Genomic DNA, 26,637 nt, shown 5'->3' on the forward strand with positions numbered 1-26,637 from the left:
AGGCAAACTTCTGTCCTCCAGATGTTTGGGACTACAATTCCCATTCTCCCTGACCACTGGTCCTGTTAGCTAGGAATGATGGGAATTGTAGTCCCAAACATCTGGAGGGCTGGAGTTTGCCTATGGCTGTATTAGAGCTTTAAAGCCTGTTGAAGGACCTTGAGGCTAAAGGTGATATCCATTGAGGCAAATAAGTCCATTTTATAATGTCTAGCAAATGTGCTATGCAACGACCATGAAGCCACCCTGCAAATCTCTGACAGTGGGGCATTAGTGGAAAAGGCAGCTATTTTGCTGCAAACCTGGTAGAATGCAAAGATAGGAAGAGGAATATTTTTATTGGTCCTTTTTCTGATTTTTATTGAGGTGAAGGAAGCAGGGAAGAGAAGAAGCAAAAAAATAAAAAAGGTAGGAACAACATTTCTGAGGGAAGCAATCTGAGTAAGGTGTGAGGAGAGAATGGGCTGAAGAGGGGGGAAATCAGCCAAGTTAAAAGAACTAAGGTACAAACGGAGGAGGTAAAGAGGGAAAACCCTGACCATGGGAAGAAGAATAGAAAGAATATAAAATGAAGATTACTGCTTTGCATAGGCAGGAACATATAACTAAGTGATAGCTGCCCACTTTCCAAAGAGCTTTTCTCTCCTGCCTGCATCACCAGGGATGGAGCCATAGCCCAACCCAGTGACCTCATGATGTCCGCTATAAATAAAGATGTTAAACGAATGTTTGTGAGTAGTGCTTTTTTCATTTTAAAAAAAATGTTTAGGGGCACTCTTTTTCCTACTTATATTAAAATACTGCCCCTCAATGAGGCCAAACTTAGATTCACAAAATGTTTAGGGGTATGTATCCCCCAGAAAAAAACACTGTTTGTGAGTATACTTTACAGTGTTTGGAAGAGGCAAAAAGAAAGAAGACATCAGTGTTCAGTTGAGGGGGTATACTGGACGAGTAAAAGCAGGAACAAGCAAATATCACACCTGAAGGAAAAACTTCTACATCTGTAGGTGAAAGAAACTAGCTATTCCAAGGTGCCAGACTCTTCAGCAAGGAAAAGCATGAATGAGATTTCAAAGGATCTACAGTGGTACCTCGGTTTACAAACAGTCCTGTTTATGAACTATTCAGTTTACGAACTCCACAAAACTGGAAGTAGTGTTCCGGTTTGTGAACTTTACCTCGGTCTATGAACGGAAGCTGAACAGTGGAAGGGCATCGGCGGCAGGAGGCCTCATTAGGGAAAGTGCACCTTGGTTTAAGAATGGATTTGGTTTAAGAATGGACTTCAGGAATGGATTACAGTAAGTTCGTAAACCGAGGTACTACTGTATTTAGAATACAAAAATATCACAGAATTTTGTATTTTCATGAGAGGGAATCTTGATACGATTCAGTATTCAATAATTCTAAACATTTAAGAAGGTACTCAAGACAATTACGACTACCTGATTTTAAAAATGTTACACTTGGACCAAATCCGCCACCGACTAATATTAAACCATTGAACAAGAAATATCCATTTTTCCACAATCCATAGCCAAGACATTTTGACTTCAATCTAATACATTCATCCCTTGAATAATTGTAAGTATAATTGGTTGACAAAGCTGGTTTCTCTGAGATCACTAGTGAATCCCAAAAGCCTGTGTATACATCAAGGTCTGTAGGGAAGACAGAAAAAGTTATACTGAGGTCCATCTGTTAAATATATATGAACAACCAAATATTAATATCATTTATGTGATGCTTACACAAGAGGTCTCTTTAAGAAGATTGACCTCTATAAGCAAGTTCTACAGCTTAATTAACAGTGATGCAGACGTATAAAGCTAGTTTATATGGATGGTACGCATATGGATATGGATGATATGATACGGATATGATACGGATGATATGATACTTATGATACAGATGACTCACAACAAAGCCAGGCAAGGTCAGTTAGCACTTTAAAAAATCTATGCTGAGTACTGTATATTTCTTTAAAATGTTAAAATTTGTAGACAAAATAAGCAATGTCATAACTCTGATATTTTAATCATCCCTATTATTGCTCACTTGTCTGCAATCAATATGCTTGAACATATGAGGGAATTCAGCTCCACTGCTCAAAGATTGTAAAAAGCAACCCCCCCTTTTTTTTAATTCTAAACCTTTGCCCATCAACTTACGATACATGAGCCACAATGCATGTACAAATTCAACAGAAAAATGAAGATACTGAACATTGGGTACCACCATTAGACCCATAACAGCATTTGACAAGTTATGGCTTTGTTGCCATAAGATCAACTACTATTAAGCAGTTGCTACTAGCATGCTTTAAATCAAGACAGTAAATCCGACAGAAATAATGCAAAGCAATTCTTTAAGGCAATCAGTCATTCAGTGCTGACAAAGGTAGCAAGAGATCTAGAAATTTATGGGGATTTCTTTAATGCCAATGTAAGATATAAAAAATTAACAGAAAAAACACATGGGTCTCTTAACAAAATGATTCTGTTCAGATTTCCAACAGCTCCATTACATTCCTCTCTGTGACAACTGGGCATGCTCAATGCGCTGGTTTTGGGAACTTGCCTCATGAGGAGGGTTAAAGAGGATTTGTTTGTTTTTTGACCTTCTGCATATCTTAGGGTTCCCTGGTGACGTGATTCTTTCTTCTCTGAAATCTTGCTTAGTATGTGACTGATTCCTGGAGGATCAAACTAAAGCACCATCTAGTTCAGCATCCTATTCTCACAGTGGCCATCTACAAGCAGGACTTATTTCCACCTCTTTAAGAGGTTTTTTAAAGCTTTTTTTGGCACTTCTGCAAATCATTCATTTAACTGAGTTATGCTTGAAGGGGTAAGAAGTGTACATTTTTATAAAACTACAGAGGATCTTCATTATAACAGCTGGTGAGTTTTGAAAGCTGCTGCTGACTCTTCTAATTCCTTCTGCTAACTCTATACAATTCTCAGAGTTCATCTAGGTTGCTACCTCGTTTAGATGCTGAAGCTATCAGAATTTTGTCAGAATACAAATATTCACCACAGCAGATCACAAGTAAATTGAGAGGCCAATGGCCTAAAACTTCCCAAATAAATACAGAAAGTTTGCATTAAAAGCCTTCAGATTGAAACATATGATCTAAGACCTTATGGGCTGTTGATCATGGATACACAGCAAAGTGGAGCTAACGATTTAGTGCCCCAAAACAGAGTACTATAAACTACAGTGGTACCTCAGTTTACAAACTTAATCCGTTCCAGAAGTCCGTTCTTAAACCAAAACCGTTCTTAAACTGATGCGCATTTTCCCTAATGAGGCCTCCTGCCACCAGTGCCCTTCCACCGTTCGGATTCCGTTTTAGACCAAGACACTAATTCCAGTTTTGCGGAGTTTGTAAACCAAATCATTCTTAAACCGGACTGTTCTTAAACCGAGGTACCACTGTACTGTGTTGCAACTGATATATTGTAATTCAGGGCTTCTTTCTGTTCCAAGCAAGTAGCATTTAATCCCTCTGTTGGGACAGTTGATCTTCAAAAAGTCAATAATGCTAACTCTCATTCAGTTGTCTTCTTCCCCAAATTATACATGAGCAACTTCTACGTAACAATAAAGATCAGCAGACTCCGAACCTCGTCCAGCTGGTCTCTTGCAGACCCATTCTCTCTTTTCAGTACAGTAAACTTTACTGATAACACCTTTGTTTGACATATCAGCACATCTGTGCCATTTGTACCCCTTTGGGAAATCCAGCCTGTCAAAATATAATAAAAGAATTAATTAAGTAACTTCATCTGTACATGCCAATGTAATTTCTACATGATCATTGCTGATCACTGGTGACCACCAACTATTCTTTCTCCCAACTTGAATGGAGAGCGGATACCCCTTCTGAGCCAAGCTGGGAGTGTGCACTGAGAAGATAGTGCAGGCTGACGGATCATTCAATGCATTTTCTTAACCTGTCTGGGGAGGGAATTGCCTACTCCTCGCTGAAATTGGGTGAGCAGGGTGCTTTAAAAGTGCAGATTGTGCTGGCTGACAACAGCAGGTGAGATGCACACTTACAAAACACTATTATTTCTGTTTTAAGAATGCTCCTGGCAATTACACTGCGAGAAGTGAGGTTACAGGGAACCAGACAGAGGGCCTTCTCGGTAGTGGCGCCCACCTTGTGGAACACCCTCCCTTCAGATGTGAAGGAAATAAGCGGCTATCCTATCTTTAAAAGACATCTGAAGGCAGCCCTGTTTAGGGAAGTTTTTAATATTTAACACTGTACTGTTTTTAACATTTGACTGGGAGCCGCACAGAGTTGCTGGGGAAACTCAGCCAGATGGGCGGGGTATAAATAATAAATTATTACTATTATTATTATTATTATTATTATTATTATTATTACATCGTCACATGATGCATTCTGGCCCAACTGCTATGAAAGAACAAAGGGTTGTTGTTGTTGTTAAAGAAGCAAGGGAGGGTAAAGGTAAACAGCTTAGACATTTTAGTGAAATTCCTACTCCTGAAAGCACTCAAACCCTAGCTTTTTTTCCATTCCAAGCATACTTGTTATAAGATTTTTGTATCTGATATAACTTTTTAGAGGAAGAGGTGGAATAACTTAAGGAATTGATTGGCAGTACCTTCTAGTAAGAAATGAACACTTGCACAGATGGCCTTTTCAGATATTTTAGTACCAGTGGCCTGACTGGTATAAGGCAGCCATCTATATTCTTATGATTCCAGCCAGGCAAGCATTTAAGCAAGGCCACTAATGCCTATGTCTTTGGGTACCATACCAAGAAAGAAGAAGAGCTGACTAATGGTTCTCAAAGTCCTGATATTTTCTAATACTCAGATCATACAAGTGCATTACCACCACCAAAGCCAGTGACATTATATGATAGGTGAGAAAATCAAGCAGCCATGCCTCAACTTTCCTACTGAGTGCAACATATTGTGATATGGTAGGAAAGCAACATGTCTGGCCCAGCCTTTAGGTTTGAGCCAATAGCAAAACAATTTAAATGTAGATGTAGAACACAGCTTAACCCTAAATATTTATTCACTACGCTGTGCTTAGAAAAAGTAATTTTGTCATGTGTTACTCATACTTCCATAACTTTCTCCAGACTCTACCTCTACGCTCTCTCAGTCTTTCCCTGACCTGTTCTCAGTATTTTGTAATAATAAAGACCACTACTTGATACCAAATGAGATCTGCATACAGAAGTTCCAGATACTGTATTTATTATCCTTGATGAGTCTTTTCATAGCTGTTTGCAAACATGCAATACACAGCTGAGATCTGCTTAAACTGCCAACAGTTATGGATTGGGCCCACTCATTATACATACCATCGCAATGTACTTTCTGCATTGTCCTCATGTGACCAAGCCCAGACTTCATCAGAGTTTATATCTTGCAGTCCTAGCCATGTTTTTTCTCTAACAAACTTTTGTATCCACTCCTACAATTGAAATCAGGATGAGGAATAAAAACAGAAATAGCTAGGCAGGACTGATTTTTAAAAGCAGTGCATGTGTTTTCACAATTAATGAAAAGATGATCACTTTGTTCCCATTCCAGTTGCAAATGTTGCTTCTGATATTAAACTGGTGTTGGGTTACCTTGCATAGGTATCATTAAAGCAGTAAGAAATTATATGATTTTAGTACTAGGATAAACAATGAGCAGAGTTGAGATCTGGATCTTCAGTACATATTGTATTTATTATGAGGACTACCTATTCAACTGTGATATACAAGCTCTTTAAAACCTCTCCCTAGCTTGGGTCAAAGATATCTCAAGGACCATTTTCCCCCACCTGAATCTGCCCAAATGTTAAGATTTTTTACAGAGGTTGTCCTTTGTGTCCTACCAACACCTGAAAGAGGACAACTGATGGAAGAGTAGTTCCAGCTCTATCAATTGTCATTGATTGGCAGCCATTTCATCTGGCTGCGATAGAGGGAGAGATGGGAAGAACAACACCCTCTGTGAACTGTGCAGAGGGACCTGCTTCAGTTGGCTCCTCCTCGCCCTCAAACAGGTCATTAAAATAACTTTGTAAGTTTAAGACTAAGTGCCAGATTTTGCTTTTCCTAGTCCCTCATCTCTCCTCCTCTCATGCTGCGTCTTTTAGACAGGAAGCCTGCAGGGAGGGACTGTGCTGTCTATTGTTGAACTTATCTAAGCCACCTTGGAAGCCTTTTTGGCTGAACAGCAGGGTTAATACATAAGGAGGATCTTTGTGCAAAATTAGACATTAACATATGTATCACTTACTGAGCCAGGAAGGACAAACATAAATCTGATGCACATTCAACTAATCATTCAGTTATGTATACCTTGGTGTTCTGCATGTCACTGCTCATCCCCAGTCATATTAGGCTTACAAAGACACACAGTGGAATGGAAAGGTACTTTAAGGCATGAATAAAATAGTAATATAGAAGTGGGCACTTGTATCCAGTAGGACCAAGTTGATCTATTCTTGCTGGTGTTATTGTTTGAAATGCATGTGGTAGCTCCTGTTCCTTTGTCTGATTGATGTAGCCTATCTCCTTGCTCCTACAATCCCAGGGAAACTAGCAGCTAGAGCACTGTTCTTTTCAGAAAGGATGGGAGGAAATAAGCTCCCTTCAGCTGCTCCTTCTCTGGCCAATGGATGGGGTTGATTGGTCTTACTCTTGTCCCAATTATCTTTCTGAGAGGCAGGGGGAGCAGCTTCCTAGTGGCCTTTGGTCCCCTGGCCAACAGCAGAAACCAGAATGTGCTGCTCTTCAGCTATGCAGCCCCTGAGCAATAGTGCTATGGATTAAAACCCTCTGCTAGCAATTCAACCATGGGAACAAAATTCTTTGGACCAGCAAAGCACCATGAATGGCTGGGAAGGAGCAAGCAAAGCTAAACAACGTGTTGCAGAGCAGAAGTAGTTGTTATATGACAGAGTGTGTGTACCTCAGTATGGTATGTAATGGCAATAGCAAGGGCCAGTAAAACAGCTTGCAGAAGTAAGCTAGTATGAAGTTTTGCAGGCCAGTAACTTGTAGGTTTGTTCATAAGGCTGAGGTAATGTGATCTGGGCATTCTGCATCTATGTCCACACATGAAATGTTTCCCTCTAAAAAGGTGGGGGGTGAGGGCAGAAGTGAATGCGTGCAACAAGCTTTCAGGCAGAGAATCCAGATGAATATTGCCTTCTATGTGTGACACGTAGAGGAGCATGTACTAATTCACCATGTGGATAGGTATGAACCAGCCTTCTCAGGTCTTACCATTTGAAAAATGATAATTGAGGTTCTGGGGATTCTTACAGCAATTCTTTACAACAGCATCACTAAAGGAACTTGCATCAGCTTGGAAAGAATAACATAAAAGTGTAGAAACTTTTTTTACTGTATAGTGCCTGCAATATTAATAAAAAAGTACAGCATTCTTCTGAATTGTGATACTTCTACATAGGTGCTAAAGTTCTGGAAGTACAGGCCAATTAAGACAAGAGTCACTAATGGTAAAATAGCCATACCAGATCATCTTGGTCTTCAATCCATAGAAGTTCAGCAGCCCTAAAACGACTGCAGGAAGAATTGGCTTCTTCCCAGCGTTTTTCAGCATCAATATGGACAGAGAAATAGTAACAGTATCTGTTCCAGTAGCGCCATTTACCCATATCGGGACATCTCTGGCTGACTGTGCCTTTAAAAACAAATGCACAAAAAGCCACTTCATACTCATGCCAAAACAAATATGCAAAACATCTACCCTGTGCAAACAGAAACTTTCCAGTCTCAAGAAATTCACTCTCATGATATCAACAAAAAATATAGGGATGGCCTGTAGAAAAAGACAGAAAAACTACGTTTTCCAGAGGATTTGGTAAAGATTAGCTTAAATTCAGATTGGGGTGGGGGGAATAGCCCCCCTTATTCCAATCCAAAGAGAATCCACGGGGTGCCAATCACTAGTTTCCACAACCATCATGATTCACTGGGGCAGAAATGTGTATATGATCTGTGAACAACACACTGCATAATATTTATTCTGCTTGGAGGCTTTTCCCAATTCATTGCAATGTAGAAGTCATATTCAGAGAATGGTTCTTGTTACAGAACTGGCTAGACATTAAATTTGCGTGTAATCACCTCTGAAAGGATGAGCAGGCGCTCAAACGGTGCTAGTGCAGCCACTCTTATGGCATGGTCCTAGTCTCCATCATTCAAAGGATGTTACTAAGAGCATGAACATCTGCTCTGTACTGAGCTAAGCAACTACAAGACAAAATATGCACCAGGGCACATGGGGAAACAGCAGTGTTCTGTTTCATTTCCATTAAAATGATCCTGAAAACAGAGAAGCATTTAGGGATATTTTGAAGACCCTAAACAAAGACAGACCCTACAGAACAAAGACAGCAATATTTCATATAAACTAAATTTATTTATTTTTGTTTGTTTTTTAAGCTTACTTTCTGAACACCTCTCTATAGAGGATGTGTCTCTGCAGAAGGCTTTCTCATCACAGAAACCAGTCAACATATTACAAAGGGCATTATCTCTGCATGGTGGACATTCTTCCCCACATCCATACCCATAACGTCCTGGTGAACAAGCTAGAGTGCAGAGAATTTTAAAAAATTTAAAGTAACCAAGCTGTCTTGGACATCTATGTATGATAAAAATATGATAAAAATATTCCAAGCTACAAATACACAGGCAAACATATAGGGAGGAATTCAACATAGTATTAAGGAGATCATTTTGTCAGCACAAGAATTTCTGCTTGCCTGATGGAATGAGTTCTCCTCTCCTCCTCCCATGTACTGTTCTAGGGATTATCCTGGCCTCCCCATGAGCAAATTTGGGGGCCATGGTGGGGAGGATGGAGAAGCAACATCATGTTATCGGAAGTCGCTGCATGGGCTTTCACTAGGTGCACTGGTCAGCTGAATCCAGCCCTAATAAATTATTTTTTACAGTAAGATCCAGTGTTTTACCACAGCACCATGCCTTACCATGGACAAACTACTGATTACCATCATACCTTGGATCTCAAACACCTTGGCTCCTGAACAAATCGGCTCCCGAACGATTGAAACCCAGAAGTGTTATGGTTTTTGAACAATTTTTGGATGCTCCTGCAGCCAATCAGAAGCTGTGCCTTGGTTTTTGAATGGTTCCAGGAGTTCTGTTTGAGAACCAAGGTACAACTGTACCTTGTCAACAGTAAAGGGAGTCAATAACCAATGAGCGGGTATCCCTAAGAAGATTTTGCCACACCAAGCAGCCCAACTGGGACCTGTAAAAAGATCATGACCTATAGAAGACTGTTCAGAAGATACTGCAGCCCTCAAGATGAAAAATTCTGTTTCAGAAAGAAGTAAATAAGCACTACTAAAACTGTAAATAATTACAGCAGTGTTAAATTCTGAATCATCACTTCAGCTTATGGAATTATATCCATTCTGGATGTTTTGTCTCATCCTGTGTGAAATAAATCACAGAGTGATGTACTAACAAGATTGAGCAAGAGAATGCATGAGTTAGACTATTCCAAAACATCATGGGATCTCATGCTTTCTTATCTGTACTGATTATTAAAACCTGGATGTATTCCCAACACTTCCAGGTGCTTCAAACTCAAAAGCTAAGCAGCATTTTCTCATTCTCAGCTGAACATAGAACAGTAAGCAGAAAATCATATCACTACAGTGAGAGCAACTGGAGATGGCTCAGCATTGTTTTAAAGCAGCAATCAAATAGAAAACATAAAAAACCCTGAGTATTACTGTGACAGGTGCAAAGCAGATAAACTGTATAAAAGTTCCAATAAACCCCTAGAATACAATAGGATGTATGACTGTCCTGAGAAAGCCACAGAACAGCAACAAAATATATGGGTCATTTGTGAGGAAAGTACTGTGGTCCTCCGCAACTACATGGAGACACTGTGGGCAACACAACCCTAAAAGAGTAATATAAGCATATGGATATTTAGCACCTTTGATACAGAAGAAATACAATTACATTCTACTACATTTGTCTTTTATTTTCTACTATGCTCCCTCTTCTTCAGTTTGTCTATCTTTGTCAATTTACTTTTCTCCATTTCTCTCTTTGTCTCCTATGCTGTGTGTGCTCTCTCACTAGTGACCCCCCCCCCTCTCTCTCTCTCTCACACACACACACACACACAATGCATGTCAGTATTGTATCACCATTATCATATTTTCCCCTCCCCCAATTTGGTTTGCTTCTTATGCTTCCTAGCTCAATCTCTCTTAGATCAGTAGTTCTCAAACTGTGTGCCAAGTCCCATGGTATAATATGAGGATACCCCTCAAAAGCATGTTAGCACTTTTTGAATGGCTCCTGGAATGCATTAGGATGGGTTGGAACCTGCAAGCTTCAATATAAAAAACATGCTCTCAAGTTTATTATTTAGTAGAATACTGAGCCATCTCAATGTAACATGGGGTACAACTAGCATGGCTCCTCCAGATGATCTCAGTGTTCAGGCTGGGATATTAGGGTTCAGACACTCCTTATGGTAACCTGGACTCAACCTGTTCAGGGCTTTGGCTATTGACGTAATATATGAACCCGACCCAGTAGCATATAGGCAGCCAGTCCAGATGTTTTAGTGGAGGTGCACATACTGTTGGCTTTCTGATCCCATCTACAGTCTAACTGATGCTTTCTTCACTAGCTGGAGCTTCCAGAGTAGGGCAGTACTACATACTGTACATTACAGTAATCCAGACTTGAAGTTACCAATTCATGGACTACAGTGGCCAAGTTATCCCAATCCAAATACGGGCGTAGCTGGTGTACTAAGTGAAACTGCTAGGGACATTTGGGCCTCTTGTGTCTAGGTGTATCTAGGATACTACCAAGTTACAGACCTGCTCCTTTAGGAGTGCAACCCCATCCACAAATTTTGTTGGCTCCCACCCCCACAAGGAATCACTTTATAGGGGGGGAAAACTAAATTTGGTCAATCTTTAAGCTCCACTGGTTCTGATCCTTCACAATATTTCCAGGACATTTCAAACTTCTATTTGGAGCTATTATAGCTCAGAATTTTGAATCTTTACTCAGCATTCCAGTGCACCAAACAACTATTAAAAACAGAAATGATCCTTACCGGTCTTCAAGTGAAATACATGATGCCTCACACCTGATACCATTTCCATTCCTGTGACAAGAAAATGTTTGTCTGGCCAGCTACTTATTCCAGTACAGTTCTCTCTTAATATACAATAGAATCTTGCTTCCTCAAAGCTTTTGTACACAGCCAGGGGGTGAACAGCCAGCATTATTTTCCCAGGGTAATCAATGAAAATGTCAGGACCAACTTTTTAAAAAAGAAGAGACAATTTAGTAACATGATTATAATTTAGTAACAAGATTACTGACAGCAAATACAACATGAATTGCTATATGAAAGAAAGAAAAAATTTAGGAATCTTAGTCACTACAATTAATCATACTTACTCTGGGCAAATTCAGATTCATAATCATAAAACAGAGCAAAAGGTTACGTGATCCTATGATGAGCATTTATATTGTATAACAATCAAATATTCCAATCAGTACCTATTTCTTTTTCACAAACATAGAAATGTTGCTCAGTGCATGGTAATGCCATAAGTCTGCCTCCTCTAACCATCATAACACATCCATTTGCTGTGGCGGGAAAGTCCCATAACCTGATTAAAAATATAAAAAATAAGCTGGTAGAATTAACAATGCAATTTATACACTCTGCCTTACAAAATTAAAAAAAAAACCAACAACTGAATATCCCATACATTTCTGTACTCTTTACAGTAGTATTCCTGAGAATGCAGAACCAATTTGTTTACTTCAGAGGGCGCCTTTATAATGTTGTATGTTGTCTAATTAAAAGCAAACAGGAAACGTTTCTAGAATATGTAGAAAATACTGAAATCTAAAAGCAGAATGCAAACAAAAAGCAGATGGCATAGAAATTAGGGATATATCTGAGAGTCCAGTTCCCAAATTAAAACTGAATGGATGGAACAATAGCTCAACACTAAACATAGTAGTGTGGTGTCACAGGAAAGTGGGACCAACTGCATTTATATTACTGAACAGAACAAAAATCCAGTTATATTGATAAACAGGCAGCTCCCAGTTTACGCATGTTCAATATGTGCACGACCATGTCTATACAAATCATGCCAAACATGGAAGTGACCTGGAAATGCCATAAAAAGGGTGGAATGGAGGCAAGGGCAGAATGAGGTGTTTGCAGGCTTTTTCAATGGTTTTCTTTGGTATGCAAAATGTTAACGGGAGGCGACCTGTAAATTGGGAGGGGAGATTTCCCAAAACTAAGAAATTAATAAATGTCAGAATCTAGCTAATAATTGGATAAGGAATGGAAAATGCAACCTGCTGAACTGTGCCAGATGTGGAATCCCTGGGTTGGTGCCTGGTAACTAGGTGCAGAGCCATTAAAAACCAATACCAGGGCCATTAAGGATTTTGGCAATACAAATGAACTGTCCTCTCCACCACCCATCCTGGTTCTGAGGAGTGGATAGAGGCAGGACAATTAACAGGAGATGGGATGGGATGACTAGAAAAAGAGTAATTACATAGGAGGCTTGGGTTTTGGGTAAGAGGTCTGCTGAGAAAGAGAACGAAGGTCAGACCCCAAGAACTGCTGGGCGGGCAGAACCAACTTGGCTGTTGCCTGGAAGAGGCTGCATTATGCGACAAGGGGCCATGACTGACTGCTGCTTTGGAACTAAGCTTGCTGAAGCTATGGGGGGTGGGATGAGAGACATTCTTAGGGTAAAATGTTCTGCACCCCCTCCATTGTAGATTTCCAGGGGTAATTGTGTTAATAAACCAAATTTCTTAAAGACACTAGCCTCCACTGTCTTTCCAATGGAAACACAATCCTGGGTAAGCTCCTGAAATCTCACACTGCACATGGAGATTATGGTAACATGTAACAATATTACTGGACAAAGACAGTCACAAAAGAATGGGGGGAAATGTGTATCTTCCAGAGAAGAACTCTCTCCGTCAGTCTGTAGGCCTTACCTTCCAAAATGCTTCTCATCACCAAAACCTTCTTTAGCATCCTCTTCTGATGACAATTTGAGAGTTATAACTGAGCAAGAGTGTTATTAAAAACAATGCTCAATAGGTACTATGGAAGTATCTATGGAACTATGCTCTTTTCCTGCAACTGCTGAAATTGAATGCTTACCAGGAGTAGTGTAATGGATCAACAGCTTCTCGATCGCCACTCCATTTCCATACACTTCCTTCCTGTAGCAAACCAATCCAACTCTGACTTTCCATCATAGTATTAAGCCACTTCTAGAAAAAGAAATCTCTTTTAAAAACAGCTTTTCAAATTTAAGACCTGAACAAATATCTGGAATCTGTATTGGGATGGATGGAATTCAACAGGTACTGTTGGTTGATGACAGATGCAAGCTACAGAACCCTGCTAGACAAAGGATCCTTGGGATGGCTTATGCAAAGTCATTAAAAGACAAAGGTGTTGATTGGCATCCGTTAGCACATCAAAGAAAGGGTCTCAGGACTGTGAAAGACAGGGAGGGAGCAGGCTGTGCTCACATGAGAAAAATGTGCCTCTAAAAATGTTCTTGGGATAGGGAGTTGTTTGGAGTAGGAATGTGCTTGGAAGAAGGGAAACAAAAGCCAGAAATAATCTTGGCAGGCTGACTGAAGTGAGGCTGGGCTCCAGTGCTGCACTGCTGTGGGGAACACACCCCTCTTGCAATGACTCCTTCCATCTAAATTCAGGTGTAAGTATGTGAATAAGAAGGACGTGGGTGGCGCTGTGGGTTAAACCACAGAGCCTTGGACTTGCCGATCAGATGGTCGGTGGTTCGAATCCCCACAAGGGGGTGAGCTCCCGTTGGTCAGTCCCTGCTCCTGCCCACCTAGCAGTACGAAAGCACATCAAAGTGCAAATAAATAGGTACCGCTCTGGCAGGAAGGTAAACGGCATTTCCGTGCGCTGCTCTGATTCGCCAGAAGTGGCTTAGTCATGCTGGCTCCCTCGGCCAATAAAGCGAGATGAGCGCCACAACCCCAGAGTCAGTCATGACTGGACCTAATGGTGAGAGGTCCCTTTACCTTTTATGTGAATAAGACATATTTCTTAAAGCTACAACAGCTTCCGCTGCGTCTTGATTCTCAAAGGAGCACAAATTCTGGTTGGGCACCTAGAACTGTCCTGGAATCTTGCTACTGCTCGGCAGTCAGCAGGGTAGTGCTCAGCCTTTGTAAGAATACTTAAAACTCTCGTACAGGTATTACAGCTCTTCAGCCATGTACTTCAGGCCTTGATGGTAACTAGACTGATACAAGCAATTTTCCTCCTACCATTCCCTAGATTGCTTTTTAGCACCAGCTAGTATACTCAAACGCAGCAATTGCAGTAGACTCATCTTGATGTTATCAGGGCCAGTTTATCAGTGGGCTGGTAAATTTTTTAAAGGAACTGATGTAACTGATGAATTAACCTGAACTGATTAAAGGGGGGGAGGGGAGAATGCTACTCATCACAGCACCTATACACTGGGATTAGATATAGCAGGACTTTCAAGGTACAAATCTACTTTGTTTTTTTCTTGAGAGGGAGTACTATTAGTTTTCTTTAGTTCTTAGCCATCCAGCTAGCCTTTTCCCTCCCTCTGTTGTACCTTAGTGCATGTACTTAGCTTGGCTAGAGAACGGTCTAGGCTCTGCTCGCCAGTCTCCCAAACGACCTGCCAGCCATTTCTGAAGCTTACATGCCTTCCACACCCTTCTGCCTTTTTGGCTTGAGCAATAGGGAGAGAAAACCATCTTCAATGGGTCAGATTTGGCTTATGAATCTCCAGCAGCCTATTACATCTTCAGTCTAATTGATTACATATCTGATCAAATGTAAAAAGTTGCAGTGCATTAAACCTAAATTAGTCAGTTTTAAATGTACTTATGCCTGTTCTGTTCAATGATCTGATGTGTATGATTGGGTTTTTGCCTTTTTGAAATATTTCCAGCTCCTTTTCCTGAAAACAGGAAGAAAGGTAGCCTAAACTGAAACTAGCAATGTTTAAACCTTTTACACTACAGTGGTACCTTGGGTTACATACGCTTCAGGTTACACACGCTTCAGGTTACAGACTCCGCTAACCCAGAAATATTACCTCAGGTTAAGAACTTTGCTTCAGGTTGAGAATAGAAATCGTGCTCCGGCGGCACGGTAGCAGCGGGAGGCCCCATTAGCTAAAGTGGTGCTTCAGGTTAAGAACAGTTTCAGGTTAAGAACGGACCTCCGGAATGAATTAAGTACTTAACCCGAGGTACCATTAGATGTCTTTTTGTTGTCTCAAATTTATCCTTGCACTAAAGTACAATACCTTTTCCTTTTCATTGTCAATTTTGACAAGGTTGACATCCTTGTAGTATGAACACTGCACGCTTGCCTGTGCGTACTGCCGTTTCCTTTTCTTTTCAAAATAATAGCAGTGTCCATCATAAAACCACCATGGGGCATTCTGTGGACATTTTGGATTCCTGATGCCTGAAATGAAGAAAATTATAAGGAAACTAATGGTGATCTCTTATGTCAAGTGGGAACTGAACCTTTCTCTATAGTTGAGGATCATATCCATGATTGGATTTCTCCTCCAACTTGCTCCAAAAGACAGGTATGCCATCTGTAGTGGGCAGCCTGGCATCTTGCCTGCTCCAAAAAAGCAGCTTCAGGCACAGCTCTGCTTCTCTCTGTTATTATTCTTATTCTTAAGTGGTGAGTGTGTGATCTTTCCACGGGAGCATTTGATTGGCAGAAAGTGCATGGTATTTCACACATAACTGGTGCAATTACTCCATCTTCCAGTGAGGGGAGATTTTTGGTTATGTTCCATGTTCCCAGGATTTTTCCATTGTTTGTTTGTCCTCTTGCTTGTAGATATAAATGCACCCCTTCCTTGTGACAATGGTTCTGTTTGTTTTCTTCTTAGAACACAACCACTACCCAAGTTTTGCAAATGTCTAAACGTTGGTCTTCAGATTTGGTTTCACTAGCGGCTATTTTAGCTATTTCTAATATCAGAGAAAGAAGACAGGCTGACTCAACTGCCCTCCAGTAAGATTATTTATTCTTTTTCATACAGCCTTAGCTATATCACATGCTAAACTAAAGCATCATGGCCAACCCAGCAGTGCAGCAGCTTTTAGTACTCCAAGTAACAGGAACACATTCTGACAGATATTCAGTCAGACTACAGTCCTTTATGTATTTACCTGAAAGTAAACCTCACTCAACTCAGTATGCCTAAATTTTTATTAAACATGAATAGTTTACTAGGACAGGTCACAATCTTGCAGAAACTAGAGGTGTGCCAAACCATTCATTTTATTTTCATTAATATTTTCATCATGAAGCAAAGGCTTATGTATAATGCAGATATTCTGAAGCAAAAGTTGATTGCAATGTTTGCCATTATACTATTTTCTGAGGTTTCACAACTGTACACCCTTTTCTTCATTCAAAAGCACTACCAGTTACACATATCAAATTTGCACTGAATGGAATCATGCTATTTTAACATGTTTTTTGCTTCACATTACCAACTGTATTTGCATCTGTTTGCATTTACTTTCTAGTGCTTTTCTACTGAAGTTCATACTGTATCTAGCCTTTTGTTTTATAGGGCCAAATGAGCTGCCTCCAGAGATATGTAGTTTTAGTCATCATGCCTTGTCTCTAAGTCTGTCTCAAAAACGTTTCCTTAAAAACAGCACCAACAAATCTCATAAGCATTTTGTAGCAACATCACATTGTATCTGCTTTTAAATAAGCATCTTTTTGTATTTTCCATTTTTTCTGTCATGGAGACTAATGAGTGCATGTAGCAAATACTGTATACAAATTGCTTGTTTTTAGTTTTGAGAAATGGCACAAACAAGAAAACTTCTATTTTGGAAATAAGAAGGGTAGAGGGTGTTGTGGGTAAAAAAAGTTCATGCAGATTGCACATGCTGGTGAACATATTCAAAACATCATGTTACAAGGAAAAATCTAAGGATGGAATTTTAAAAAAAACCTAACTACTTAGTTATTTGAGCAAGTGGTCTCATATGCATTTCATCCTGCTGTGGTTTTACAGTTGGTTGAATTCAATGGAAATACCCTTAACCTCCCCTGTAAATTAATCTGTTACTTGCAAGGGTTCTACCAAGGCTTAAAGTCAACCAAAATTTTCCATAGGAAGACAGCTCCACCCTTGCAAAATAAACATTCTAGATTTTCATTTGTGCTTATACAGTGGTATGTCTAGATGCGAACGGCATCCGTTCCAGAGCCCCGTTCGCATCTAGAAGCAAACGTAACTAGTGACGGCACGTCTGCGCACGCGCAGGTCGCTTTTCGCCACTTCTGTGCATGTGCGTGACGTATTTTGAGCGTCTGCGCATGCACAAGCGGCGAAACCTGGAAGTAATGCGCTCCGTTACTTCTGGGTTGCCGTGGAGAACAACTCAAACGCGCTCATCCCGAAGCACATTCAATCCGAGGTATGACTGTACATAGACAAAAAACCCCACACAAATCTGTTCAAAGTAATACTGTACCTAATTCACACAGTTCACCTTTGAACTGGCCAATACACTGCATCCTTTCTGGGCACTTGCCATTTACTGAATTACACCTGAATCCTCCATAGCATTTTTTACAATCGGATGCACAGTTATAACCATAGAAACGAAAGTTACATTCTGTGTAGAGAATCAGATAAACATTATTACACACTTAAAACAAAATCATACGGAACCTCAGAGAAAGCCGAGAAGCAACCAAATGACGTCACCATCTAGCCAGCTTCTGCACAGAACCAGCTGATCTAAATGTTAATATGCAGAAGGGGTTGTGAGAAATAGGGGAGTTGAAGACCTTGAGGCATCTGACATTAATAAAGATGAAGGCTGATGTAACAGCTTACTTCATTTTTTAAAAAACCAAAGATCACGTAAGTTGAATTACACCATTCCCAGTGAGAAAGCATATCAAACCATTGTAGAGAGGGAAGGGGCAGTATGGAGAAAGCAGATAATCCTGGTTGACTTATAACACAGACATAGATCTTAACCTAAAGTCTGTGCCTAAAGTAACTATGATTTGCCTGCCTGCACCATATACTTAATTCTCAGAGTTGTTTAAAAATCAACCCCTCTTTCCAGGACCTCTGGAGAATTATAGCTCTGTGAGGGAAATAGGGGTCTCCTAACAGCTCTCAAAACCCTTAACAAATTACGGTTCTCAGGATGCCATTGGGGAAGATATGGCTGTTTTAAGTCATATGATACCACTTTAAATGCATCATGCAGACAGGAGCTCAGACTGCTGTGAAGCTAAACTAGGGAGGAAGGTGGAAGAGAGAAACAGAACGTAGGAACAAGTCATGAGCATTCAAAATTCCTTTTTCGGTACCTAAAATAATGTAAATGAGTAAGTAAAGACTCCCAGCTAAGACCAAGAAATACAGTACATGAGTGAAAGGAAGTAAAGACTAAGTGAGCAGAGTCTAGAGGACCAGTCCCTAAAACAAAGAAAAACAGGAGAATCATATATGGGAAAATAATTGCTTCTGTAATTCTCCTCCGTTTAGATTGCAGGACTTAAAATCTCTTGCTTGAAGCTTGGGGAGGGGGGAGTATTTTTTTTAAAAGGGGGGGGCAATCCCTGTTGCGGGTAATGATACTGCACCCCACATAATACAGTTCTTTGAATTTTCATGTCATGTGTTTTGGAGAAATCTCTGCATAAGGTCACTGCAACTGTGATGAACTGGGTTCCAAAAGTTTTAAATTTCTAAACTCTCTCAAATGTGTGTATTTCTTGATTTTACTTAAGAAATGTGTTTTCTGGTCTTATGTCAAGAAAGACACACTTATGGTCAGGCTTAAAAAGTCCATGTATGACAGTCCACATGTGCACTGGAGGCTTTTTTTATATCACCACTATCCATTTTAGTCAGAAAACCCCTAAAATGGGTAGTTAATATCGTAGAGAGATGCAGCAAGAAAGGAGAACCTGAGAACTTTTCCCTGGCTTCCATATATGTGCATGAAAGCACTTTCTGCATGGGGTGTTTTAGATCCTGACCTATGGGTTTTGAATGTAAGCAAGATATGGCTTTGGCTAAGACATGAAATCTAAATCTGGGGAATGAAATAGAATTACATTTTACAGCTCAGATTTAAAATGGGAGCTATTTAGATTACAGTAAGAACAAATACACAAGCTTTTCAAACTAAATCAAAACTTGCATAGTGAAGAAAAATGAAAGATCCCTATAAGACCCACAATACTTTGCAAATATTTTTAGAGTACTAGTGCATTTTAAAAGCTGTTTACTAGTTTTTATTTCAGGCGCACAAACATACCACGTCTTATGTATGCAGTTGCAGCTTCATCATAAGTAACAATTATATCAACACCTCTTGTTCTTCTGTAGTATCGGTAATCTTTCACTATTCCTGTGCAGCTGGCATCATTTAAGCAGTCTAATGCAGCGGTGGAAAAGGAGGTATAAAAGTGAGGTTCTAATGGTCCTGACAAAAAGTGATCAGTATAGACATCAAAAAGATTTTCCACTGAGGTAAAAAGAAAAAAGAGGGAGGGGGCAATAATTGTTTTTACTATCCATTTTAATAGAAATATGCTTAGAATAATTATCAAATAAAGTTTACAAGACATTCTTTTTATCCAGTTATGTTGTTTCACCTCAGAGTTCTTCTATGGGTTACTTTTCCTTTACAGACCTAGACAGTCAAATGTTTGGCAGTGCAACACGCTCAGCGCCCCCCCCCCCCCGGGCGTTCAGAACATATACACGCCAGAGATACTCTAAACGGAACTCCATGTCCTAGCAGAAGGGGCAAGGGTAAAATGTAAATCTCTATCTTAGGTGTTTTCATAGCAATGTGTTGAACTCACCCACTGTTTCACAATATAGATTAAGACTTCTTACTCATTTAGCTTAAGAGTGTGAATGTGCTAGATATAATTGCTGTACCTACACGACATAAAGATTGATAGACAGATATTACTTCACATTAGTTACTCCTTTAGTTAATGCATATTTATTTTCACTGAATGAACCATTCTTTTGGGGTAGTCTGGTGAGAGAGTATGTTCTTGGTTAACAGATTAATTGCCAAGTACATCAGGGTCCAGAAAGGTCTTTTTCCATGAGTGGATGTGCCACTGCCCCTTTTATTTTAAAATATTTTCACTGTAGAATTTTGAACCTTTGGCAATTCAATATTACATTTCTTATGCAATAAGATAATAGTGCAATCATAAAGCGGGGAAAGAAAGGTCAAGAGAAACAGATCAATATACCGTACATAAAAATCTAAATTATTGTAAATTGATTATAAGGTGAAAAATCATCATTTACATTGTCATACCACAATTATTTAAATATAAACAATTTCTCAATTATATATTGCGTTCCTCTTATACAGTAACCTTATAATTTGACTAATTTGTCAAATTTTCCTCAACCATTCCTCTATAGTAGAGGGATCCTTAGTCTTCCATTTTTGAGTCATACTATATATTAAACCCACTTTAATTCTTTTGCACCTCCAGCACTGCTTATTTGGGCTATAAATTTTGCCAGTGTTATGTAGTTGATACTATTGGAATAGTAGTTTGAAATTGTTTTCTTTCATATTCACACCTAATAATATTTTGGGGATTTTTTAAAATTCAAAACGCAACAGAGATAATGTTAGATAATATTTGTTGGTAATAATCCATTTTTTTTACTTCTTTTGTCTTTGATGTCAGCTGTAGGGTAATTAGATATAATCTATTCAATAATTTGAGTTATGAGGCTGAGATTAAAAAGTGTTTATTAGCAGGATGGTAAAAGCTCCATATCTATTAAGTGATTTCCCTCCATCGTTAAAAAATTTTTTTGGGTAATACTCTCCAGATATTACTTAGTACCTGCCAATTACAGACGATACAGCTCCATTATAGTCTCTGCCAACAGTCACTCCCCTTTCTGCATGGTTTTTCATTAAGTTGTTTAGGGATTTAAATAAATTTATTTGATCAGTGCATAGACATAGATCAGAGAATATGTATATTGAAATATGACCCCTTCTGAGTATTAATACCACCACCCCTTGAAAGTCAGTGGTTCCACATGGTCAGCACCCACCATCCCTGACCTGAACAAGCAAGCCATGATGGACAAATACTGGGACAGACAGCTAAAAGCACACTGTCTACACCCTCTGGCCTCAACTAATGGAACTGATCCCATAGGCTTGAATAATACAGAGTACTTTAAATGAGAACAGGCAACTCCTTTGATCAAGTGGCACTGCCACTAATTATTTAGTCAACAATCCACTACATTGGGGTGAGAACTTGTTTGGCTCAAGAGTCACATTATTTGGTGGTTAACCTTCCACAGGTCATGTGCAAGAAGCGAGAAGTGCCACTTCACAAATCTCTTTGATATACAAAATCACCCAACTGATTCATTCATTAATTTACTCTCTCCAATACACTTTTACCCCAAACCCCAGCAGCTGAGGATTCTATCTTTTTTTCAAGTCTAATTGCAATAGATGGGTGATCTTCATGGAATTGGATTAAGTCCCGGCTGCAACTTCCAACCAGAGACTGTTTTCAAGTTTAATTACCCCCACCCAGGCAAATATCCAAGACAGCAACCCCTCCTGCAACCACAATACAGAGCTAGATCTACTGGAAGAGCCTTTTTGAGTTCCCTGTATCAATACTGTGTGCCAAAATTTGAAGTTTTGCAAAAGAGGGCATACTGCCCACAGTCAAGGATCCAAACACTGCAGTGATTTGTCAAAGATGACTTTGTAGAAAGCAAAGTCCATTCAAAAGCACTCTGAAAAAGAACAGCCTGTTTCCTTCCTTTTTATTCTGTACTATAGTCCTGTACATGTTTTGGCAAAGGAGTGTACATTCTGCACCTCCTAGGGCCAGCATGTGTACCCAATACTGTATGACTCATCTATACTAATTCTGCAAATACAGCAGATCTTGTCCAGTAATATTTCTGTTAGAAATTGTAGAAATACATTTTTTCACTAATTGTTCTCCATTAACTCATGTGTTTCCAAAATGCAATATGTGGAATGTGGAAAACGCGACACACTGGTAATTCTCCTAAACATTCCGTAACAATGTATTTGAAAGAGAAGGGTATCTTTGAGCAGAATGTCCAGCAGCAATGTTCATCCCAGGATGGGCCACCTCAGTGCTCTCTGGCAAGTGTAGATCATCTGTTGGAGCATATGCCTTCCAAAGGATGCTTCCTCAGAGATACAAGTGTCAGAGCTGTATAAGTCTTTCCAAAATACATTTTGGAAGTCCTCCAAATGTCCAATGTGTGCCACTCCTTTTCTTTGTGGGACATACAGCAAGGCAAGGAAGGAAGGAAAACATCAGATTTTGTGCCTGGCGGAAGGCACAGTTGACCTTAGGTATAAACGTTGGTTTTGTTTGCTGAACTTTCATGTTTAAGAACCAAGAGAACCCGAGTTTTGAGACCCTTCTTGCTGAACTCCAAAAACAGCACCTTCCAGAATGGCATTTTAAAGTGTATCATATATATGGAGCCTCAAAGCTGATCAGTGCTTGCAAATCTTGTGAAGGTGCCACACCAGAAATCTGTGCACTTGATATTAGAGAAGTGAGTCTCCCCTTAATATGCACTTCAAACTGGAATGGGAGGAGGCAGGACTGCTCCATCCTTCTTCAAAACTGTGGACACTGCTTCTGCCTGTCTCAAAACTGTGTAGCCTGAGCTAGGACTACCTTGAGGTCAGCCCAGGTTGCAGATGCACCCATCTATCTTCACAATCCAGATCAGGTGTGGGGAGCCTTTGGCCCTCCAAATTTTGCTGAACTACAACTCTCATCAGTCCTAGCAAGCATGTCCAATGGCCAGAGATAATGGCAGTTATGGTTCAGCAACATCTGGCGAACAAAAAGTTCCCCAGGCCTGTCCCAGATGGTCATTTACAAAGTTCGAATACACATCACTCTTCACTCATTGAAGATTAGATCTTTTAAAAGAGTACACACTCTGGCTGAGAGTTGTCCAGCACTACTCTGGCATTCTGAATTCCTTTGGGAGGTCTTTTGGCATCTCAGGCATGGAAGCTATCTGGGGCAAATGATAAGGGAAGCTCCTTAGGGCCATCTAAATGGCCTGTGCAGTTGGTTTGTAGACCCCCTATCACACCTGATATTCATTTGTGTATCACATGATTCACAGCTTGCTTCATCCCGCATGATAAAGGATACCTATGCAACCTTGTGCCTCACCATGAATGGAGAAAAGAAATCTGATTAACCTAGAGAGCTCACCTTGATATAATTAAAATAAAAATTCTAAGCAAGTATTTAGGGAAGTTTTTAATGTTTGATGTTTTACTGTGCTTTTAATATTCTGTTGGGAGCTGCCCAGAGTGGCTGGGGAAACCCAGCCAAATGGGCAGGGTATAAATAATATTATTAATCATTACAGATGTTTTCTTCTTCATCGCCTTCAGAACTCTACTGTGCAGTTTACCTTCAATTCTCTTGCAAATAAATTTGTGTTTTTCCTCACAATTTAGTCTCAGAGCAGTTTGGTCTACTGAATTAAGACCCATACATCTTCCAGCTGGGCTCCCTTTTAGTTCCAACCTGTAAGAAAAAGACATGGCTGATTAACTGGTATAGACATAGATATGCACATTTCTGTTACATCTTATAAAAAACTTTTCAGCCACCTTACAGATCACAACAACAATAAACCAGGAGCAGCCAGTGAGGAGGGGTGGCACCATGCTCCTGGCCTCCAACAGAGTTGCTGCAGCTTACTGGGAAGGAGAGGGGCATTCTGCAGAGCGCATTGTCTCCTCAGCCACAGCACCAACCTTCTTTGTCACCTTGCCCGTCTCCCTCCTTGTAAGCAGCAGTGACTTCACAACCAGGTGCATGATGTCACTCCTCCGCACCAGCTGCTCCTAGAAGGAAACATTAAAAATAAACCCAGTCAAACATGCCATCTGGATTGGACTACTGTAACATACTCTTTATGGGGCAGCAGTTAAAAACCATCAATAACTTCTACCAGTGTAAAACACCACCAGTAAAACTTTGATTGGGGCAAGTACTGTACAAGACGTGCAGTTTCCAAGTGAAATTCAAGGTGTCAGCTATTACTTCTAAAGCCTTAAACAGCTTGGGACAAAGCTTCTTGCAGTTTGTCCCCAACCAAGTGGAGCTGTCCATCCTTTAAGATGTGTGACCCAGCCCTCCCACATGTGCCAACACCTTCTAGGCCTGGCTTTCTCTATGGCAGGCACATTCCATATGTGCAATTCCTTGTTCCAAGAGATTACCTTCCTATTTGCGTTTCACCAGCATTTCAAGACATTTCTTTTTAAACAAGACTTTGATTCTGTTGTTGCTTAATTTATATGCCATTTTCATTTTGAGAATTTAATGTATTTATTATTAGCTCTGGATTTCTGTGCTCTTTCTGCCTTTGCTTCTTTTGTTCTTTGAGGTAATTATTTTAGTTATTATTTTTGCTTTCATTGTTCTGTTACAGGGCGTTGGAGTTGTTTATAGTTTGCCTCTGCAGACAAGTAGGAATACAGACTTCCACAATGGTAAATTGATGCCTGTTTTTAACATTTTTATGGTTTTATGCTTCTATTGTTGTAAGCTACTTTGATATTTTTTTATGGTATAGCGGTACACAAATACCTTTATAAATAAATAAATATATAACAAAACTGAGAAAAATAGTTTTACTCAAGATGGAAATAGTAATATTGAAATGCAAATTAGAAACGATGAAACTAAAATTGACAGAAACACTTATGTGTACCAGTGTACACTTATGTACCAGTGTAATGCTTTAGCAGCTGATTTCATATTTGACCAAATCCATATGGATTTTTGCTTCCTGCTATTCAGCCCAGTCCACAAAATGTCACGAGGGTTTACAGAGGACAACCAGTCCTGCCAAAATACAAGAGACAGTAAAACAATTTGGGATGCAACAATATTTGCCTTCTGCTAAATTTTACAAGGTCAGAGTAGAGCTAACAGTACTTTAAACCACATAAAAGGAATGCCCCCAAGCCCTGGGGTACAGGCCTTGGCAAAGGCTCCTGTAAGCTCCAGCTGGAAGAGATGGCTTCCTACCTCTTCTGAGATAACACAGATAGGATCCTTAGCCCCAAGCTGGCAGAATTTTAACAAGCTGGCAGCAACTGAGTGACAAGACAGGCTCCAATGCCTGGAGTTTGTGTTTGGCTCTGGCTCATAGCAAAAAAGGGATTTCCATTTTCCCAACTTCCCAAACTAGGACATTTTGTTTTTGAATTCTCTCAGTTTTAATATTTGCATTACTATCAATTTCTAGCACAAGAGGGCAGCATCCACAAGTCAAATGCTGGGTACAAACACATTCTTCCCACCGTCCAGTAACTAAACGTACTTTAAACTTTATACAGTTCTTCTTAAATAGAAAGCTCAGTTCAAATCACACAGTTTTTTATCATAATTTTTTTTTCTGTTTTTGATAGACAACTCCAATCCAGGTTCAATTTGTAACTAACTGGGTTTAGCAAACTAAGCTGTTTCCACACACACCAAGCTACAAATAGTGGCTCAGTTTATTCCAAACAAAATTAAGCCCAGTCATGTTCATAACTCACAAAGCACTTTCTAGAGCTATACAATACTTGTGAAATAAATACTTGCATGCAATAAACTAGCAATCAGAGCCAGATATTGCAAGAATTTGTCTAATAACTTTCTGAATAAAACACCTTATGATTTAAAATGAGACCTCTTGAAGACCTACCTGTTTAAGACTCAAAAACATAGTGGGACTCAGAAGCAAGTCCTACTGAATTGAATGGGGCTTACTCCCAGGGAAATTTGCAGCCTTACTCTTGGAGAAGAGAGAGACACTGCAGGGAACTCTCTGGCCTGTGTTGTTGGCGCTGATAGGCAGACACCCTTGACATTATAAAAGCAAAGAGAAATGTGGACCAGAGTGGAGAAAAATAATGTCAAAGACAGCCACAGCACCTCTGAAAAGAGAACTAGTTGGAAGAATGAGCCAGAAGGAACACTGGTGTAAATCAGACCTGGCCCACAAAGTTAGGGATATTTGATTTAGTCAGGGAAACCTAATTAGCAAAGACCTTCACTTTAAAGTGAATGTGGTATAGGGAAAGAGACTCACAGCACCATGGGACTCGAGCCAGACTGGGGCTGTGTCTTTTGATGCTGCTGCCACAGCACAACCATCACACTCATAACTGTTTTTAAAACACAGTAGGTTGTGGTAATGGCAGGTGCAAATATGGGGTATAGGGAAAGAGACTCACAGCACCATGGGACTCGAGCCAGACTGGGGCTGTGTCTTTTGATGCTGCTGCCACAGCACAACCATCACACTCATAACTGTTTTTAAAACACAGTAGGTTGTGGTAATGGCAGGTGCAAATATCAGAAAGCCAAACCAATGCCAAAACAAATGCCAAAATTTAC

The 26,637-nt window shown here is 39.9% G+C and overlaps 1 protein-coding gene across 8 annotated transcripts in view; it reads right to left on the reverse strand.

The window, feature by feature from the left end:
* LOC309363707 (uncharacterized protein) overlaps positions 1-26,637 on the reverse strand; it is an 80,468-nt gene that overhangs the window by 38,081 nt on the left and 15,750 nt on the right. For 6 of the 8 annotated variants that reach the window (XR_014165546.1, XM_081900095.1, XM_081900092.1 and 3 more), the window contains 13 exons: positions 24,977-25,092; positions 23,648-23,763; positions 19,455-19,664; positions 17,643-17,786; positions 15,425-15,588; positions 13,252-13,364; positions 11,601-11,713; positions 11,149-11,358; positions 8,471-8,614; positions 7,532-7,701; positions 5,358-5,470; positions 3,633-3,754; positions 1,449-1,664 (listed from right to left, as the gene is read on the reverse strand). Coding sequence is in view for 7 of the 8 variants with exons in the window: in XM_081900095.1 (XP_081756221.1) it covers positions 1,449-1,664; positions 3,633-3,754; positions 5,358-5,470; positions 7,532-7,701; positions 8,471-8,614; positions 11,149-11,358; positions 11,601-11,713; positions 13,252-13,364; positions 15,425-15,588; positions 17,643-17,786; positions 19,455-19,664; positions 23,648-23,763; positions 24,977-25,092 (1,951 nt within the window). In the remaining variant the exon portion in view is untranslated. Of the gene's footprint in view, positions 1-1,448; positions 1,665-3,632; positions 3,755-5,357; positions 5,471-7,531; positions 7,702-8,470; positions 8,615-11,148; positions 11,359-11,600; positions 11,714-13,251; positions 13,365-15,424; positions 15,589-17,642; positions 17,787-19,454; positions 19,665-23,647; positions 23,764-23,849; positions 23,871-24,976; positions 25,093-26,637 lie in introns of those variants that run through there. The other 2 variants (XM_081900093.1, XM_081900097.1) reach the window with 2 other exon arrangements.

The sequence above is a fragment of the Podarcis melisellensis genome, assembly GCF_964234715.1.
Source record: "Podarcis melisellensis genome assembly, chromosome: 2".
Classification (NCBI taxonomy): Eukaryota; Metazoa; Chordata; class Lepidosauria; order Squamata; family Lacertidae; genus Podarcis; species Podarcis melisellensis.